We start from the raw sequence: 20,688 nt of genomic DNA, 5'->3' as shown, positions 1-20,688 counted from the left end.
AAAAGCCTAGGGAATTTTAACCTTTAACCCTTTTTTTGCATATATTGTTTCCTATTTTTAACAATTACTCATTTATTAACTATTGCTTGTTATGATCACTTCTTTTCTGTTTTGCTATCCCCTTTGCTTCTATAACACTGCAAACTTCTACTAAAGGATTATCTTATCACTTTCTATTCTATCACTTGTGCTAAATAAGATCTACTTTGTCAGTAAACTACATATCAGGACATCACCAGGTCAGTCTCTCTTTTAATAGCCTCTATTCTCTATTCTCTATTCTCTATTCTAAAGCTAAGATAATGTGGTAGGAAGATTATGTGGGGGTATCCACCTTGTGATAAGGATTTCTTGTCTGCTGTTAAACCAGAGAAAAGAAGTGAAGAACACATGGACATAGGTACCAGTAGCAGGTTTCTAGTTTTTCATATTTTTCAAATCTGCAATCCATATCGTATGGTGATATAGCCAAGTAATTTTTGTTGCGTCTTATTGTTTTTGTATGAATGTAAGGCCGATATCACCATTTAAACTCTGCAGGATCTCAACCGTTGGATGTGTTGGCAGAGGATAATTCCAGGGTACACCATATGTTTGCATGGCTGTGCATGATTACAAATACAAAAAGAAAGAACCAGGTAGATTATATATATATTTCAAATCGTTCAAAGACATTAGACTGTCATTATTTATTATATCTGAAAGGTAACGTATCCCATGGGGAAACAGATTTTGCTCAGTCTTGGAACGCGCTACATGATCACTTGAAATCTGCTGCAAATGTCAACATTTTTAAGAAAGCTTCCAAATCCTTCTTATTTCAGCAGCAAAAATGTACTCGTCTTGTTTTTAAATGTAATTATTTAAGTGATTGTTTTACTTAGCTTCATGATATTTTGCTGTACTCAGTTTTTGCCTCACTGTTCCAGTCTTTTATTTTTTTAAAAAAGAGGAAGTCTTCAGACAGATTGGCAGCAAATTATCATTTGCTATAAACCCTATCATAGCTGTTTTCAGTTTGTCTATGTATACTGTATCTGTCTTTATCAAATGAACCATAAATAATAAAACTGTGGACATATTAAAGGTAGAATCAGTAGGATTTGTCTGAGCTGCATCAGAAAGATACCAGGACGTCACAAACTGATGTTTTGGGTTTGTAAAGTGTCCCAAGCACATCAAAAATAAGGACAAAAATAAGGACATAGAGCCAGAGGACAGAATCCCTGCAGATTCAGACACCAGAACACCATATCTTTATCTTTATTTATTTATTTTTTTAAAGGAAAATTATGCATATTATACCTTTAAGGCTATATGATGGTCAGGAAAGTAAAGAGGCACTGCAAAGACAAAATTACCATCACACATGACTTTTGAAACTATAAGTACAATATTTATGCTGCCTCATACTTGCCAAGTACAATACTTCTATGTGATAAATGTAATATTGGAGCTCAAAGACAAACAAAAACTGATCGCACCTCAAAAAGTTTTCCAGATTTTTTGCTAGACTTAGATTATCTTAATCTTTTTTGGTGTTTTCTACAGTATAATAAGCAGCATGATGAACGTGATTGTATTGTAATCAAATATTCTCATTTACTCTGATTGTCTTTTTGAAGAGTGAGAAACACAAAGGTGTGAATCTGAGTCAAAGAAAAAACTAAATTGAGAGGTTTAGGGAAAAGTATGTATAACAGCTCATTTTGATGCAAACTCTATTAGAATTCATTAGAAGATATTAAGTTTCTTGTGTCTTGTGCAATTAAGTGTGAAAATGGAATTATCAAGGCATGATTTCATATGCAAGTGATTATTAATTTCTAAATGTTGATTCATCTCATGACATCAATTAAATATTCACTACTATGTAAATGTGACCCACTTCGGTCTGTTTACTGAAAACAATATTCACACAACAAAGGCTGCAGTTTGACAATCTGGTCACACTGCATTTTACAGTACATTAATAACATATAACAAGCTGTATTTTGTATTAAATTATACAAAGATTTGAATAATATACCCTTTATTAGACCCATATTAGCCTTTATTTGAGGGTAGTTAAGGACACACTACAGCAGAACTGTATGGTAAACTAAAGTGTATAGTTTACCACTATTAGACTTTATTAGAGGTTAATTAGAGATTCTGTTATAATGTGTCCCTAATTACCCTCTAAGAAAGTCTAAAAATTTGAAATAATATACTCAAGTTTACAATACACTGTTGTAATGTATCTGTAATTATCCTTTCATAAATTCTAACAAAAGTTATCAGTGGGATATAATACACTTTGATTTCTGATACAAGTCGAAATGTTTCCTAATTAACTTCCAATAAAGACTAATTACTGTGGGAAACAATACGCTTTAGTTTACAGTATAGTTCTCTTGCAATTTCCCACTAAGAAAACCTAATAAGGGTCTAATAATGGGTGTAATACTGTCTGTTATGTCTTGTTTGTGTACTGTAAAATAAAGTGTGACTGACAATCATTTAGTTGCGCAAATGTTGAGCTGCAAGAAACGAATACATCAAATTAAAAAAATGCCTCTTGGTCTCTGAACAGGACAAGGAGAGATGGTAGGAAAGTTAGGAGAGAGAAAGTTTCGAAATTCCTCAAGATGTGTAAAATTTACCAATTTTATACGTGTCAGAAATAGTTTTAAATCATTTTCTTCCCAGATTGCTCGATTCGGATGATTGATGTAAACAATCGGCAAGTTATCATCCCCTCTGCTCTCAGAACAGATTGGTCATTTCAGTCATGTTGTTATCATTGGAGAAGGTGAGAGAGCATACACTTGACTGAATCAACCCACTCACAATACTTGAAAGACACAGGAATTGGACTATTGATTTCTTGATAGGTTCTATTGTTTTATGTAATTACCAATTGATTCCTGTTTTCTGCTGTGAAGGATTGCACTCCTGCCAGAAGCATGTCTCTAACAGTGTTCTGCTTTGTAATTGGTTCATTTCATTAATTAGATATTTAACCCAGAACATGTGCACTAATATACAGAGCACATGATAGGTTATCACACCTCTGTCTATCTCTCTTTGTATTTCTCTGTCTTTCTTACACACAGATATCATCATGACTCACAATCCAGTCATCAACGCTACGTGGGAGGGCTTGAACCCCTCCAATTTCTCAAGCTTGCAAGAGAACCCTTTGACTTTCCAGAACATCACCTACGTTGATTTCTACCTCCACAAACCATCTGTAGCTGCCGTCTTCACCGTGTCCTACCTGCTCATCTTCCTGGTGTGCATGGTGGGAAATGGGGTGGTGTGTTTCATTGTGCTGCGCAGCAAGAACATGCGCTCGGTCACCAACCTGTTTATTCTCAACCTCGCCATCAGTGACCTGCTGGTTGGCATATTTTGCATGCCAACCACGCTAGTGGACAACATCATAACAGGTCAGAAAATATGAATGCTTGAATACTCTTTTAAATGGTTCCTTACTATTTCCATTTTCAGTCTGGTTTGGGCCTAAGCATGGCACTACTTGTGATGCATCACTAATTTTGAATAATATAGTCTCAGCATGAGATAAAAGAAAATATTGTGCTGCTTTTTTGTCACTTTAATTAATAATTTTTGACACAGTTGAGCACTCTCTGTCTTTACACTGACTCTAATATGAGAGGAGACAATTTTACAAATACCTGGCTTTCTGTTACTGTGCTCTTTCTGGCTCTAAAGAGCTTGGATCCACTAGAGGTTTCTGCTTGTTAAAAGGAAGTTTTTCCTCGACAGAGTCGGCTCTTGCTCTTGGTGGGAACGACTGGGTTTATAAAGAGTATGGTATAGATTCACTCTGTTTGAAAAGTGCCCTTAGATAACTTTGTTTTGATTTGGCGCTACAAAACATTGAATTGAATACTTGAAATTTGCTCCAGAAAAAACTTATAGATGCCTGAATTAATACCACTGAGACAAGTTAAGGGTTTAATTGCTAATTTTATTGTAATTACTATTGTTTTATATGTTTTCAGTTCGACATGTTCTCTCAAATGAATGTCTATTATGAGTAATTTTAGCATTTAAGCTATTCTTGCAGTCTGTTTCTCTTTATTTTTTGCACTGATTGCCGATTTTAACAGTTATTCTCTTTCCTGCAGGATGGCCATTCGGCAGCGTGGTGTGTAAACTCAGTGGGATGGTTCAGGGGATATCTGTGTCAGCATCTGTGTTCACCCTAGTGGCAATAGCTGTAGACAGGTGAGTGTTATAATCATATCAGTGCTTATTATGTGCTTGTCTGGGCGAGCCTCATTTTCCTTCATGCATTCCCTTTGTGTCAGGTTCCGCTGCATCGTCTACCCTTTCAAGCAGAAGCTGACCATCGCCACCTCAAAGCTAATCATTGTCATCATATGGGTGCTGGCTGTGTCCATCATGTGTCCTTCTGGGGTCATGCTCCAGGTCACAAAGGAGCAGAGGGTGCGAATAGTCCTTGGCCACAACAATGCCACCCGTCCCTTCTACTGGTGCCGGGAAAACTGGCCCAATCAGGAGATGCGGAAAATCTACACCACCGTCCTCTTCGCTAACATCTACCTCGCTCCTCTCAGCCTTATTGTCATCATGTACGCCCGCATCGGCTTCACCCTCTCCAAGACCACCATTCCTCCAATGAGGGGCAGTGGAACAGCGTCAGAAGAGGGCGTTGGCAACAGCAAATCAAGCATGGAGGGTCGTCACACGATTTCAAAGAAGAAGACTCGGGTTATAATGATGCTGCTGGTTGTGGCTCTGCTCTTCATCTTATCTTGGCTCCCCCTGTGGACGCTGATGATGCTGAGTGACTACGCAAGCCTGACGGAGCACCAGTATCGTGTCATTAACATCTACGTGTATCCCTTAGCTCACTGGTTGGCCTTCTTCAACAGCAGCGTCAACCCCATCATCTACGGGTTCTTCAACGAGAACTTTCGCAGAGGCTTTCAGGCCGCGTTCAAATTCCAGCTGTGCTCTGCCGGCATCGAGCGTCAGAAGACCCACTCCCATCGGATTCGTGGGAACGCTGTGCTCCCGGTCCAGCCTGCCGCTGCCCTCAGCCGATCGGGCTCTGGAGTCAGATCAGGGTTAGTAGGGAATGGGAAGTGCTTGTGTCAGGAAGGAGGATGCTTGGCTGGTAGAAGTGATATCAAAGAACAGGACCTGATCATGGAGGACCTGGAGAAGGTGTCTCAGATTTAGACAGACTGCGAGTGTGCAGACACTTTGAAAGGATCTGAGGCTTCTAGAGAATCATGTATTATATCTCAAGGACAGTGAAACACAGGCCTCATGATTACGTGATTAAACTTGATGTTTGTATACTTGCAAGCTCTGCAACATTTGTCACCATGACTCAATTTGTATAGCTCATGTGAATATATTATATTGTACATAGAAAAGAAAAGTAAACAAAGAGTTTAAAGGCGCTGAAATCTTATTTTAAAAGTATTTTTCTATAATAAATATTAATGACTAAATGAGCAACAATCAAAGTTAACATTTGGGAAAACACCCTTAGGTATTAGCAGTCCTTAAAGATAGAATATACAGGGGTGTTTGTATTCAAATTTGGCCCCGCCTCCCCAGCTCAATGAAATAGAGAGAGGGAGAGTGACATAGAGAGTGAACTAAGAGGGGGACCAGTGCTAGTGAGAACAAATTTGTAATGGATGGAACGTTATAATATCTAGTGGGCTGTGCCACAGTTTAGTACAGTAAAGGATAGCTGTCGATAAGAGGAGGTGCTGTTGCTAATACAGTTCATCAGTTGATTTGTCGGAAATACACAAAGCCTTTTCACATTGCAGGGCTCCAATCATTCTAAGTTATCTTGAGTTAAAAGTTAGTTAACTTGCCGAAGAGTTGGAGGTGAGCAGCCCGTTATCTGCAGCTCTTTATGTAAATCTGCAGCTCTTTATGTATCTTGTTCCATTACTCCCCTGCAAAAACATGATCTGATGACCATAAAATACAAAAAATAAAAACCTCATTGTCTTGTTTTTGATGAACAACCATGGTTAATGTTATTGCTAACCTTGGTAATGAATGCATTGTGTTTCCTGTGACTGTTTCTCAATATTTTTTACATGAAGCAACAGTAGGAGGAAATGAAAACTGCAACATAACGAGGTAACGACATAATATTAATATATTGACAAATTAGTCAAACATGAGCATTTCTCATTAATGGCTTGGATTGTGTTTATGTTGTTCACATACTTTAAACATATCCAACTGTGTTAACTCATTACAAAGGTGCAGTACCGCCTGTTAGATTCAATTAATGGCTCAGTTCAATCAGGCTTTTATTCAGGATCGTAATGAACTTTACCCGTGCTGCTGGGAGATTTTAATGTTTCAGGAGGAATGAAGGAGTATATAGGCATTTTTCGCAATTGAAGCTAACAAACCTCTCTAGGGTGAGATGCAAGGCAGTGTGATGAGAACTGTGTCAGGTTCCTCCAGTCAAAGTGCATATTCTAATAGCTCGAGGCAGTTGAGCTGGGCTGATAGCTGTGACATGTAGTGGTAGGGGAAGAGGATTGCAGGCTTTTTATAAAAAAAAAAAAGCTTCAATGTGCCCTCCTGTTCTCTTCTTCCTCGCAGGGCACTGTGAAATTTGAATACTTAAAAAAGTGCCATGTCAAAGAGGAAAGTTACAATTTTTAGCAGAGGTAGGATTTGGGCAAAGAAGTAAAGTGCACCTGACAGCAGAGCATACAAGATGTAATGAGACAAGGTTTACAGCTGGTATGTGATCTGTATCCAGATGTGTTACCCAGATACAGAAAAAGGCATGTTAATGCAAGATGTCAATGTGCCATGACTAGAAACATATACAGGTTGTCTGACTGGCTTTGTGTTTGGATCTTAGATAGTTGCAAATGCAATCTGTACAACATGCTAGCATTCACACACAACATAACACTGATAGGAGTAGTTTTCAGAAAAAAAAAAATCTAAGTTGTTGTTCAAATTTAGAGAGCAGGCAAGGGAGGGAGGGATAGGTCCCGTCTATGCACTGGAACCGCAACACACCAGTACATACGGACACAATATTTTTATACAATGAAAGGAATAACTTGATGTATTACATTTGCCGAATTTGCAAGAGGGATTAAGTAATTAAGAGTTTGCTATAGACGGTGTTTCACAAAGTTTGTGAAGTTTACTCTGACTCAACAACTCAGAAAACTGTGATTTTTAAAAGGAGTCTGGGGTTGATTTGCAGCCTTCTCAAATTACTCACAAGCAGCTGGAGGACAGAGATCCGATTAAGAATGCATTAAAATGAACCTGGTATAAACACAAAGGCGAGATTGGATCATTTACTCTCCGGATAAAGTATCGGGATACAGATTCCATTTTAATACCAGGTGACAAAGGGGTGCAGCTGTACCAACAGAATGCACAAGCAGATATGTATAATGTACATAAAGAGGGTTTAAGACCGAATCAAACATGGAAACAATGCTTATTAATCTATAATGCTTTATAATCATCTATACAAGGCATGTTCTGTGTATTTCAGAACCATTTGACTATACATGAGTCTATACACTGTCACAGTGCATTTAGGTATTAACCTACACCTTATGTCTCTGTATGCCCTGAATTTGAAGTAGCTGTCATGGCTGTGAGCTGGCCCGACATTCTCGCATAATAATGATGGTATTATTTTTTCATTACCACAAAGGTAATAGCTCTGTTAATAATGTACACCACTGATGTTAAGGTTATTTTCTGGAAAATAGGGTTTCTGCTCTTTTAGCACGTGCACTTTCATTTGAAACCTCATTGTTACCTCAATATAAGATGTGTTATCGAACAGTGATGATGCTGATACTGGAGCAGGATAACCTTTATCAGTCACACTTTACAATAACCATAATTTATATGTTGTTAAGTTGTTCTAAAGTGTGACAGATAATATAAATGTGTACAGTTAAGAGTGCATATATTTGATAGATATTAATTTAAAAAAAATATTTGATGTTAATTCTTGTATTAATTCATTGTACTAATATTTTCTTTTGCAATAATATTTGTTATTATTTTGTATGATTATTATTTTGTATAATTATTACTTAAATAATTGTCATTTAATTTTGTTGGTCAGTATCTGTGAAGCTACAGTATGTATGTATGTATGTACGTATTGTGCCAAAATCTTAAAGGTACCCTGTGGAGTTTTTGACCACTAGTAGCGCTAGAGAGCAACATTTTTAAGAGTGGGTGGTTCCTTCTTGTGTTTGCACAAATGCACAAGACGTGACACAGATTCCTGCTGTCGTTCTCCTGATTGACATCTGGTGGCGGTGCTGCTGCAAGAAATGTAACAATGTGCCAACAGATCTCAGCAAAAAGCAAGCAAGCTAGCAAATGTAAATGATTCACGATTAAAAAAAATAATAATAAAAATTTGCACCTGTTTTATGAGGCAGGAACTGCACTGAAAAGCACTCTGTGACACATCAGAGATCTGGCAGATAACCAGCCTCAGGGACTGAAGGAAAAAACAGAATACCTCACTGACAGAGCCATGATGTGTACACAGTGTATCATTCAGTGCATAGTTAATGTATTTTTCTGATTATTTTGATGATATTGGCTGTGTTTTTAAATTTTTGGTTCTTTGCTAATCTGCACATAGATTGCATCAGACTGGCTTGTTTATCACTATAAGGTTGTGAGGAAATATGAAAAATGTCTAAACACAGTCTTGTGGTACCTTTTTATGCGTGAACCTGTCTGTCTTCATACACATAAATATATGTTCATAAAATGTATTATAAATATGTTTCATCCACCCTTTTTGGTCTATTCCATGCTTTGATTTGCACTGAAAAACATATGGTTAAAGATATTGTACTGCCAAAGCTGCTTGTTTGCAAAATATAAAAAACCGACAGTTTACTAATGAAAAATAAAAACAAGCAGTTCCAAGACAGAATGTTGTGACAATCTGTTCTGAATGACTATTCTTAGTGCTCATTTTCCTCAAAATGAGAGAAAACGTCCTCCACTGCAGTTGTATGGTACATTAACGTGCTTTTATTGGTTTGCGGACATCAGTGAAAGTCCAAGCCACAAAAGAGTAAGGCCTTAGATACCCTACTATTGCACTGTTGGATTTTAATGGGATTTGTAGGCAAAAATAGAAATTAAATATGTTAACAGAAAAAAGCAGCCCAGCAACAGTGCCTATTAAACACAGCACCGTTGGGATTTAATAACAGGAAATTAGTGTGTAGTTAGTTACTTTTATGTACCTTGCAGATGGAAAAACCTTCAGACCACTCCTTGATTTGGCCAGCTCAAAGTTAAAGGGAATATTTGCAACTTTTCATGTGGATGTCCGGCCAGTGTTCATGGTAAATGTAGTCAAAAGCAATTAAAGCAATAAATTCCTCACCGCATGCTATATATTTACCAAGAAAATTGACTTATATTACAAAATCTGTTGTTCTTCCTGTATCCAGTGATGTCACAGTGATGTCACAGGATATAAGGAAGAACTACAGGTTATTTCTGCTTGGATTGCTAGTACTTTTGACTGGGTACTGAGTACCTCTTGCCTTACCTTCCCCTTCCAAGCTTTTAGAGGGAGAAACTATGGTGGCTGCTAAACTCAAAAAAATGCAAAAGACTCTCTCTAGAGCCACTGTTTTGTTTGTCCATTTTGGGCCACTGTAGAAACATGTGAATGCAACATGGGGGCTTCTATGGAAGTGGACGACCCACACCTTCTTTAGATATAAAGAGCTCATTCTATGGTACCAAAAATACAATGATTCTTATTTTCTGGTGATATTACACTCATGCAAATATACTTAAATGTCTGCTATATTATGTGAATTGATCCCATAAATATTACAAACTGGACCTTTAATAAAGAAGAAGAAAATTAGCATATACGCAGTAAAGCTGCACAGACGATGGACATAACAGAGAGCACAACGTAAGAGAGATGTAGGCTTGGATATTCAGAAAATGTGACCATTTACTTGCTTTTGCTTTACATTATGCTAACAGTACAATGGTCATGTGCTACAGTATGGTCCACACTGGGCTTTCAAGATATTCTATAAGATATGTGATTAATATGTGCAGCCTAGGTTAGACCTGTCTTACATGTGTATGGCCAGTAGTCTTTTCATTTCTTTCATAATAGCTTTAATAACTTGGGCCATTATAGGCTGAATAGCCGTTGTAGTGCTTCTGCTACTGTAGCAGTTGGACCTAAAAAATCATTTTAATGAAAATCTTTAACTCTTCAATGTGACACTGTCTAGAAACACATAACCAGAATTACCTATAAATTACATATATATTCCCACAGCCTAATATGGACCATAATTAATTCTCAGATCATGTAGGTACCACCTTTAATTAATACATAATAATGACCACTTTTAATCATAAAAAATGATTAAATAATGCCATAAAACATAAAAACAGAACTTGTAATAAGTTGCTTTTCACCTCCTTTAAAAAGAAATAATATTACTCTTCTTTTTGCTCTGTATCAAAAGTAATCAGTTACATTGCCCGTTATATTACAATATTATTTTTGTACCTCAACCTGTACCTGATCAACATTGCCAAATGTCTACATGTGCACCATTATTAACCCAGGGGCTAACTTACTTTCTATCTCAGAGGTGGTTGTTGTTTCCCATAGCAACAGGGACTGTAGATATCTGTAGATAGATGGATGCAATCTGAAACAGGCAACCAGTGGTAGGCTTATATCCAGTCTACATACTGTGAGTCAAACTAATTTTTTATTGTGTTTTTCTGTGCCAGAAATGTCCCGTGAAGCTCCTAAAATAGCACCTAAAATGAACTTGCAGTTGATGTAGACATATATGTTATATGAAGATTACGAGCCTGAATTAGAATTCAGAGCTACAAGAATCAATGCAAGTCAGATGTCAGATATCAATTATTTTTTAAAGTCACTTTTACAGTGAAACTTTCCCTTCCATGCATTTACTTATCCCAGACATGAGTTTTATAAGTTTAAAAGGATAGAGACATTTTCAAATATTCCTGGAAATCTGCTGCTGAGAAACCTCCCCTGACAAAAATGGAAAAACACTTTTCTGTCTCCCTCTGGTATATTATTCACTCACTGAGAATTATATCACTCACCGCTTTCCTTTTCTCCCTAACAGTTAAAAATGCACCCATACTAATACATAATATATAAAAAATATCAGTGATCTGTGAGCATTTCATTGCTTCTCTTATACCTGATTATTGCCACATGTGGTATTTATATGTAGAGACATTCCTTAAAGACACTGTATAGTTTTGTATTTTAATATGTGGTTGGTTTTGTCAGTGGCTTTCATGAGACATTTTACGTGTGTTATGAATATTTTTCTTGACCTCAACTTAAGTGGTACATTTTGGACTTATAAAGATGGTATTAAGCTTTATTACACTGTCAAATGTTTTTGTAATGGTGTCCAAAATGTACCACTTAGACAGTTCTGGCTTGATTATGTCAAGCGGTCGTAAGAAATCACATGACATCAACATTTTTGCCTCAGTTAATGTCAAGTTGTTATGACAAAACATTGACAGGTTATGCTGTCATAGTTAATGTGAAGTTGTCATAACAAAGATATTTTTGCCTTGGTTAATGTCAAGTTGTCATAAGAAATCATGTCATAAGAAATCACATCACATCAACATTTTTGTCTATGTCAAGTTGTCATGACAATAACACTGACAGGTTATGCTCGCATGGTTAATGTGAAGTTGTCATAGCAAAGACATTTTTGCCTTGTTCAATGTCAAGTTGTCATCTCATGCAAAAATAACATAACTGACTGAATGACACTTAATGACAACAGTCATAAAGCGTCACCTCAGAAGATAAGATATTATATTTGCAGCCACAGTGACCCACAGAAGTTGAAATATGACACTGATAAGTACAAAGATACATTTGCTCTCCTGCACCAGCAGCTCTATGATCCTATGAAAGATGAACAGCTTGAGAAGAGGAGGCAGCAGCACGTACCTTGACCTGAAGAGGATGAACACACCGGTCATAGAAATCTACCTTGACTGCTTGTTCAATAACAGGTGGATGTTGTTGACGTTTTTTAAAATGAGACTTACCATGCTAGCTAAACCAGAAAGTTACCACCTCAGACTTAAGAATATCTTCTCTATACAGTACATTGCCAAAGCATAATGCAGAGCCAGGTTGTCCCCAAGATCACAGTGTTTATAGGAACGCTGCACGGTGCTCAGCGAAGCAGAGAACAGCAACACCGGCAGAGGAAATACAGTAATTGAATTATTGATTTTTGCATTCAGGATATTATTCCTCAAGCTGCTGTGTCCAATAACGTGGTACTCTCTTCGTGATAGAGCAGCTCTGTTACACAAATTGTACACTCATAGAGATAAGGGTTCCAAACCATGGATCTTGAAGTCCTGATGTTTTACCTTCCATCTAAAGAACCCTATTTTGAATTAAGTGTCCATCTGTCAGACCAAGGGTTTCAATAAGAACACTTTTCATCCAAAGAACCAGCTCGCCAAGGGTTCTTTGTGTCATAATAAAAAAGACTCTCAGTAGAACCTGCCAGGGTGGATTCTAGATAAAATCTTGTGTGGGATCTTGATAAAACCCTTCAAATATAAAAGGGAGCTTGGTAGAACCCTGTGACTGAGTTCTTGTAAGGTTTCTGATAGAATCCTCAGACAGGGAACACTTCACATGTGGTTCTAAGTATAATCCTTCATACTGAGTTCTAGGTAGAACTCTCTGAATGTGCTCCAAGTGGAGCCTTTCTAAAACGTTCTACCAGGAACCAAAATGAGTTGTCCTTTGGGGTCAAGCCAAAGAACCCTTTATGGTCCTTTGTATCATAAAATGAAAGAGTTATTTGTAGAACCCTTTGTGTAGGTTCTAAATAAAACCCTTAGAATATAAAAAGGTTATTGGTGGAACCCCCTGAATGAGTTCTTGTTAGCACCTGAGGAAGGTGAAAAGGTTCTGGATAGAACCATTGCAGTACACCATAGGAGGGTTCACAGAACCTTACATAGGGGGTTCTAGCTAAAACCTTTCACAGATGGTTCTAACTTCTAGGTATAACGCTTTATGTTGGGATCTAGGCAGAACTCTCCGAAATGGTTTCAAGTGGAACCTCATCAAATGTTCTACAAGGAACCAAAACAGATTCTCCTGTGGAGCCAACCCAAATAGCACTTAATGGGTCTTTGTATCATCGTATAAAATGGTTCTCTGTAGAACCCTCTGGGTGTGTTCTTGATAAATGCCTTGGAATATAAAAAGGTCTAGCTGAGCTCATATTAGGAACTGAGGAAGGTGGAAAGACTTGAGATAGAACCCCCAGAGAGGGTTCTTAGTGTTATCATTATCAGAACCTCTCAAAGGGCCATATTTCACCAAATAAGATGTGGTTCTTTAATTTGTTTTGTTCAGAAACCTTAGACCCTTGGTGACATCTAGTGAACCAGCCTGCATTTTCACCAATTTTGAGCGGAACCATTGTAATCAAGGACGTCATCAGCAAGGACCGCTGAACAAAACAGAACAACCAGTGGAATATGAAGTGCCGACTTTGGTTCTCATTGAAAACCTTTTACTTCTTGGTTCCAATTGGGAACCAACTTTTCAGATTCTGAACTAGTTCCTTTTTGGTAGAAAAGATCAGAACGGTTCAAAATTAGCCAGATTAACCAGAACGAGGCTGGTTTCATGTTTTGGTGAAAAATGGCCCACAGGAGGGTCTTTCGTGGATGGGTCTTGGTATCTGGGGTTCCAGGTTGAACTCTCTGAAAGGGATCCAAGTGGAACTTTTCTGCAAGAATCTACTAGGACCCAAAAAGGGTTCACTCTATGGGGACAGGACGAAGAACCCTTTATGGTTCTAGTGAAAGCATATGTGTGTTGCGGCAGTAGACAGTTTATGCGTTTTACTATTCTGTACCAACCAACTTGTCGGCGTTCTGACAGCGTGGGTTAGTGACTTGAAAACTTGATTTTCAATCGTATGACAGTGAAAAATATGTGACCAACTCTGTGTAGGTTTTTCAAAAGTAGCTGGCAGCCATCTGCAGGGACGGGCTCCTTGATGAAGACGAGATAAATGTAAAAAATGTCACACAAATGATGAGATATTCAAAATGATCCGACTCCAAATGAAGCACTAAATGAAAGATAAATGTTAGTGTTGACACTTTCCTACCAAGACAGACAGTGAAAGAGCAATGAGGATAAATGTGATCAACTGATAATACAGGTGATTAGCAACCCCACTAACTATCTATTAAATCTGTGTCCTGTGGGTAAAGACAAAATGGATTGTCTTCTCAACAGATTAAAGTCACCTTCTGGGCCCACTAATCTCCAAAAGCCATTAGTGTGTCTACCTTCAGCTATATGTCTATCCCCGCTCTTCCATTAGGTTTATGTGTCATTTTATGTGAGATTTTCATCAAGAAGACATACGTGCCACTTTGTTTCCCTGAGCTATTTACTGCAAGAGCCCACGCCTTTTAGCTGCCCCACGCTGAGGACGCTGTTAATCTCTGAACATCTGTGAGGAGCTTTTCACTTCTGACTGACACCGCACTTCATTAAATGTTCGGGAGCATATTGCAATATTGTAAATTGATTTATTTAGTTTTCATTATCTTATCCTACCTGGGGAGCGCTGCAGAAGATTTGACTGAACGAGGTGATTGACATTTTATATTGGATCTTGAACACAGGGACGTGTTGAGAAAAATCTCATGAGTTTTCTGATGATTGATTTGGATATTGACATATAGAGAACAACTGCAATTCAAATCAATATATTATCACTGAGGAAAACAGAAAGATTGGTTTATTATTTATTTGGATAATCGCTGTAAAGAATGTTTGAGTGGTCTTTTTCAGTTGTCCATCTGGAATGTCGTGGACTTTTACATTGACACTAATGATTGGCAAACCTTCAACACACAGACATGATGAAAAACTACAACCAACTCGCCTGCCAAGCGTTTAGAAGAAATAGTGGCTGTGAAACTCATGCCTAATGCTCAAGATCATATCGAAAGCAAGTGTTTGGTTTCTCCATTCCATACTACTGTAGAAACATGGTAGTGCAACACAGTGGACTCCGTTGTAGTCTTGCATAGCCAGATCTCTCTCCACTGCGCCCCGTGCTGGAGAAAGGATTGGCTCCACTCATTGATATTCTGCTATAAATAATAAAATAAATTTTGTAGGCCTGTTTCACTAAACTAATAACAATCGCCTTATGCAGAGCTAAACCCAGGATGCAATAACTGTTTTCCCTGCAAAATAGCACTATGGGGAACTAGTTTTGGTGGACTATTTGCAAGTGGGGTGAGCCTGACATTTAAATGTCTAAATCCCCTGAAGCTGGAACCACCTTTCTAAAAGCTCTGTAGATGTGTGTGTGTTTTAAATATTTGTTTATATTAAAATAAAATGAAAAAAATCTCAATCTCAATTTATACTGAAGTTAAGTTCACTTATTTTGCAGTCTTCAGAAATAGCCCCTTAAGTTTTTTCATAAAAACTTTACACTAAATTTTTGATATATAAAGTGTGGCAGACTTTTCCAGTGAGAAAGGGCACTTTACATGAGTCATTTTTTTTCCATTTCATTGAGTATTTAAAATATCAAATATGTTTGTATTCAGGGAAATGGTTGTTTTGGCTTTGTTTGGGTAGAAATGGCATTGTAGCAAAACACATTTTACAATTTGCATATTTTTGCCCACTGGTTACAGCTTGATCCTCACTCTTCTTTGCTAAATACTCTGCACAAGCGGTAATTTTTAGTTCCTGTATCTCAGACAACCACTTGGCTTTGTTTATTTTACTGTGCTACAAAAATGTACTCACATAACTACAAGCAGCCTTCATTGTGCTTCACTCAAGGATGCTCTGACCTTCAGTCTTGAGAATCAGCTCTCAGGAAGAACTGCAATAATGAAGTGTGAAGTCAAAATCAATTGTCAATCAAGTCTACAGGCTGGTGACTAAAACACTGTACTATTTTTTTGCATATAGCTAAGGTTACACTGCCTACTACATCTTCAGACTGCAGACAAGAACAGGCTGTAATATAATAGTTATAATAAATCCTGGGACCAAAGCAGGCGGGCAGATATTCGTCAGTGCCGATAGAAGGAAATTCTAAGGTCTAAATATCAGTGAGCAGGACTGTTATGTCCCACATTATTAAGCTTGTGTTCATAGGGTTAGCCTTAGCTTAAACAGTATCACAAAGCTCCCATCTCAAAGGCTGTGTGGATGTATGAGGTGGGGGAGGGTGTGTGAGAGGAGGAACTGACACCTGCCATCATGGTGTCATGCAGTTATATACAGTATATGCTATTTTTTTCCTACATGAAACATGTTGAGCTTCTAGATAGAGGCTCCACTAGGAATGCTTGATTACACTTGAGTGGTGGTTTGATATGATGGAGTAGCAGGGCCACTTTAATGATGAATAAGCAGAGGAGGATGAATTTGTTTTCATTTGCATTTGAAGGTTAAAGTCAAACTTTAAATATTAGTGCTGAGAATACATCTGAAACGTTGACAGTGAAGTCGATATGTCCGGAATAAAGTTAAAATTGCATGTGAATTTTATCCTGGATATTTCAAAATTATTATCAAAATGCAGAATTTAAATCTTCCTCCTCTCAATCTTTTCCCCGTGCCTGGCCCTAACACTCTCCCATAGCTCTCATGTAATTTTATCACCAAAAACTAATCTCAAGCTGACTCTTGAATATCAATGCCTGCTTGTGTCTGTAGCCACGGCTTCATATTATACATTCACTCATATCCCAGCAATGATGTAAACTGGTGCACTAGAGATGGAGTTGAATTTTAATGCAAGCACGCCATCTAACACTCGCCACTCACCCCTGCTCACAGATACCTTCCCTCGTTGTCTCTGATTCACTCAACTCTCTGAGATGTGAAAGGTTTGTGTAAACTGAGAATCCCACAGAGAATCAGCTCAGGCTGCAGCTTTCAGATTTTCTTTTTCAGCCCATATGGTTAAATCCCAGCGGCTCTCTACCCAACATAAAACTGTGGGAGCGGCCGGAGGACATCGTGTAAAACAGCAAAGAACCAAAGTAAACAGGTGGCTGGTGAAGTGAGTTGAACGTCTAACAAGTAAGAGATCCACATGCTTTTCTCAGGAGATTTCTGACCACATTAGACCTTCGATGAAGGCTGTGAATAAATTCGATTCAACAAGTGGCTTAGAAAGAGCATTCATGACTGAGAGCACCCAGCGAACACAGCCAGACTGGGACCAAAACAGCCTCAGAGACAAATGGAGGCCAGTTTGTCAACAGAGAATAGGTTACTTCTCGCTGGGTTTGGCTCCCAGCACCAAGAGCTGAGTCACTGCTAACTTGTACTGTGTTGCCCATCTGCCTAAGAGTCTCTACAGTCTACAGTTAGCTACTTTAGCAACAACTGTAAGGCAGGTTTTTGAACGTCTTGACTATAAACTTACTTGTTACTTAACTATGAAAGGCTGTGGGTAAAGCAGGAGCACGGGGGCAGCTTCGTCTGTGTAACTCGATCCACTTTAGTGTCTGAATGAACGTAGGACAACTGAATACTAACAACAAAACTGTCATCTCACATCTTACATATCACTCCACCGATCTTAACTATAACTTTCACGACCTGCACGAAAGTTGCGCCATCTTATATAGTTCCAAATCAAACATAAACAGCAGAATAGAACATGTATATTTTTACATATTTCATATTTTATTTTCAAAAATGATCAAACAATAATTTGGGGTCCCGATCGCGGACCCCTGTTGAAGACCCATGACGTATATATGTATATATGTGATAAAAACACTTAAAGTCAATGTAAAGGAGTTTTCCTTCTAAAGACATCAGTGAAAACATGAAAACACTGAGAACTTTTCAGTTCTGAACTGTAGAGTTAAACCAGTAAACTGCTGATCACGATTTCTGTGTTCAGGATTTTTTGGGCAGACCTGATATGATATGAACCCACCCACCTCACCTTATCTAATGGTCAGATATGAACGTACCTCAGCGAGAGAAGTTCCTGCTCAGTTCCTATTGAGACCTATTTTTATATATATGTGGTGATTTTTTTTTTAATCATTCACATTTGGCTGAGTGGTTAATAACACATGTTTCTGTGGTGTGACAAACTCAGAGCAGATTTTGACTTCGTGGGAACTTTAAAGCAGTCAGTGTTTACCCCATAACATGTCAGTTATTGATTAAACTGACGACTTGTCCTGTTATATAATAAAACCATCTGTATTCACTACTTGTTGTGAACAGATAAGTGTCAGATAAACTATTGTCTAATTAGTTGGTTATTGCATTTATTTACCTCAGGAAATACTGACCAATCATTTATTATTCTCAGAAAATAAGATTGTATTGAGGCAAACATGGGCAAAAATTCCTTTTGTTGCTTTTAATGAACACCTATAACTTAACTTCAGGTGCTTACAGCCTCCTGAACTTACAGGTGGGGTTAGTAAGTCCCTACTGGCCCCTAAACTTCAGACAGAGGCGGGCTGATGCAAATTCAATAGCCTATTCAGCGTCATATCAGGGGGTTACTTGCGAGTTACAGCATGTGAACTGGTGAAGGCTTCCATGTTACCCATATGTCACTTTTGACTGGTGCCAATTTAACCTCTTTAACTGATGTAAATTGAACCTCTTGGAGGGGTGGGCGAGCGGATTGGCACAGACTGGCTGTGACATGTGCCACAGATGGGACCCTGCGACACATGACGTAAAAAAGCAGTCATCATGGAAGATACGACTGAAGCATGAGAGAGATGATCGTCAAAACGTAAACATCAATTTATAGATACTAAAAACCACTAAACGTTTCATGGTTGAGCAATAACAGTGTGCTACTAACAAACTGGAAACACTTTGAGAACATAAGCTACTTTTTGCTTTGCAGATTCATATTACTAATACAAAATATGATCAACAAATAAATATTAATCCTTAGGGGGAAATTCATAAGCCACCCAGCAGTAAATGATGTAGTTAAAATTAGCTCCACCTTTACCAGTGGCAATATTTAAGTGATGAACACATTTCTAATCTAATTTTAATCCAGTAATATAATGAGTATAACTCTGAAATGGGACATTCTGCACGATGAATACTTTTACTTTTGATACTTGAAGCTTATTTTGATCCCAATACTTTTGTACTTTTACTTGAGAACAACTATACATAGAAACAGCTGATCTTCTTGTTGGTGGTCTTGTTTGTTTATGTAGGTCATTCAGAATTAAACTGAGACTGTTTCATAACCAGTTAAATACTCCTTGCAGTAGGTTCAAGTAAAAGATCTAAGATCTTCCACCACTGTATCATTGTATTTCTTGGAAGTGGTGTCACATCTCTTGCGTTTTGGGTATTTATTTATTTATCAGAATAAAATTTTGTCACAATCCAGGGTTTGGTGTAACCTTTCATTCGCAAGTGCTGTACAAAACATGTAATATTCTGGTCAACTGCTGCATCTAATACAGAGAATAAAGTGGGTCAGGGCAGAAAATGAAAGGTGACTGTGTTATATAAGCATGTGGCAACCAGAAATAGAGACAATTATATAGTTCTCTTGCACCACCTATTGGCACACTGTCAAAAATACACATCACATACAGGGTTTACACTCTAAATGAAATGGTGCTGAGTGTGATAGTACCTCCTGCCTTAATGGAGAGGTTAGATGTGGCTGAGAAATTGCTATATTTAAGCCTCCTCTGGTGGATCTTTTTTTATCCTTTGATGACCACTTACATGTTCTGAACATGTGAACAGTGACCCATTCTTGAGAAATGGGACAAATCATGTCTTACATAAATAAATAAATAAATAAATAAATAAATAAGATTGAAAATGATTAATACCAACACTCAAATTCTTTTTTTTGGTGAAAATGTATTCTTCAAGGACTTATATCTATGAAATATATGTAATTCATTAAATATTTTCAAATATTTTTAATATTTAATGTCTTAGACAAGAATTCACAACTTCAAACAATTCAAAAATGTCTTAAAAGCCCTCAAAAATATAAAACCAACAATACTGATAATGCATTAATAATATATATGTATAATCTAACAACTCTGTCAGATTTTTACATAAAATATGATTTAATTTGCCATAAAAAGGTTAGCTCCGTCCTAAAGACCCCTGCCTCATTTCCTGGTTTCAAAAAGGCAGGAAAACTGCTTATGCACTGGCAAGTTTTCTATTTTTCAACAAATTCATTAAGTAATATTCCTATCGACCATAACATGTCAACTCTGCAGCCCTTCTAAATCAAAGCTAAATAAGAATTATGGTTTAAAAATGTATATTTTGATTGGCATTGAGGGAACACTTTGTCAACTCTACAAGACCTCAGCTCCGTCAGATCTGCACAAAAATCTAATTTAATCAGGCATAAAAACGGTTAGCTGTACCCTAAGGACCCCTGCCTCACTTCCTGGTCTCAAAAGCGTGGGAATACTGCTCAAACACTGGTAGCTTTCTATGTGAGCCTCCCAAACCAGATCTTTTTCATTTACATGACTTTATGACTACTA

At 37.6% G+C, this 20,688-nt stretch overlaps 1 protein-coding gene across 1 annotated transcript; it reads left to right on the top strand.

The window, feature by feature from the left end:
• The first annotated feature begins 3,102 nt into the window (after positions 1 to 3,102).
• On the top strand, positions 3,103 to 5,598 carry LOC146308518 (neuropeptide FF receptor 2-like). The gene is made up of 3 exons (XM_084745713.1): positions 3,103 to 3,434; positions 4,140 to 4,239; positions 4,323 to 5,598. The coding sequence occupies exons 1-3, from the start codon at positions 3,107 to 3,109 to the stop codon at positions 5,218 to 5,220; spliced, it is 1,326 nt and encodes a 441-aa protein (XP_084601839.1). The 5' UTR covers positions 3,103 to 3,106; the 3' UTR covers positions 5,221 to 5,598.
• Positions 5,599 to 20,688: the final 15,090 nt, after the last annotated feature.

This window comes from Lutjanus erythropterus, chromosome 20 (assembly GCF_056507025.1).
Source record: "Lutjanus erythropterus isolate fLutEry1 chromosome 20, fLutEry1.hap2, whole genome shotgun sequence".
Lineage (NCBI taxonomy): Eukaryota > Metazoa > Chordata > Actinopteri > Lutjaniformes > Lutjanidae > Lutjanus > Lutjanus erythropterus.
This window is presented reverse-complemented; position numbering and strand designations above follow the sequence as displayed.

Bases quoted from the DNA above. Each gene is read 5' to 3' on its own strand.
- LOC146308518 (XM_084745713.1), top strand. From the start codon at position 3,107: ATGACTCACAATCCAGTCATCAACGCTACGTGGGAGGGCTTGAACCCC. The intron at 3,435-4,139 runs GTCAGAAAATAT...TCTTTCCTGCAG, and splicing joins AGTGGACAACATCATAACAG to GATGGCCATTCGGCAGCGTG. The intron at 4,240-4,322 runs GTGAGTGTTATA...CCTTTGTGTCAG, and splicing joins GTGGCAATAGCTGTAGACAG to GTTCCGCTGCATCGTCTACC.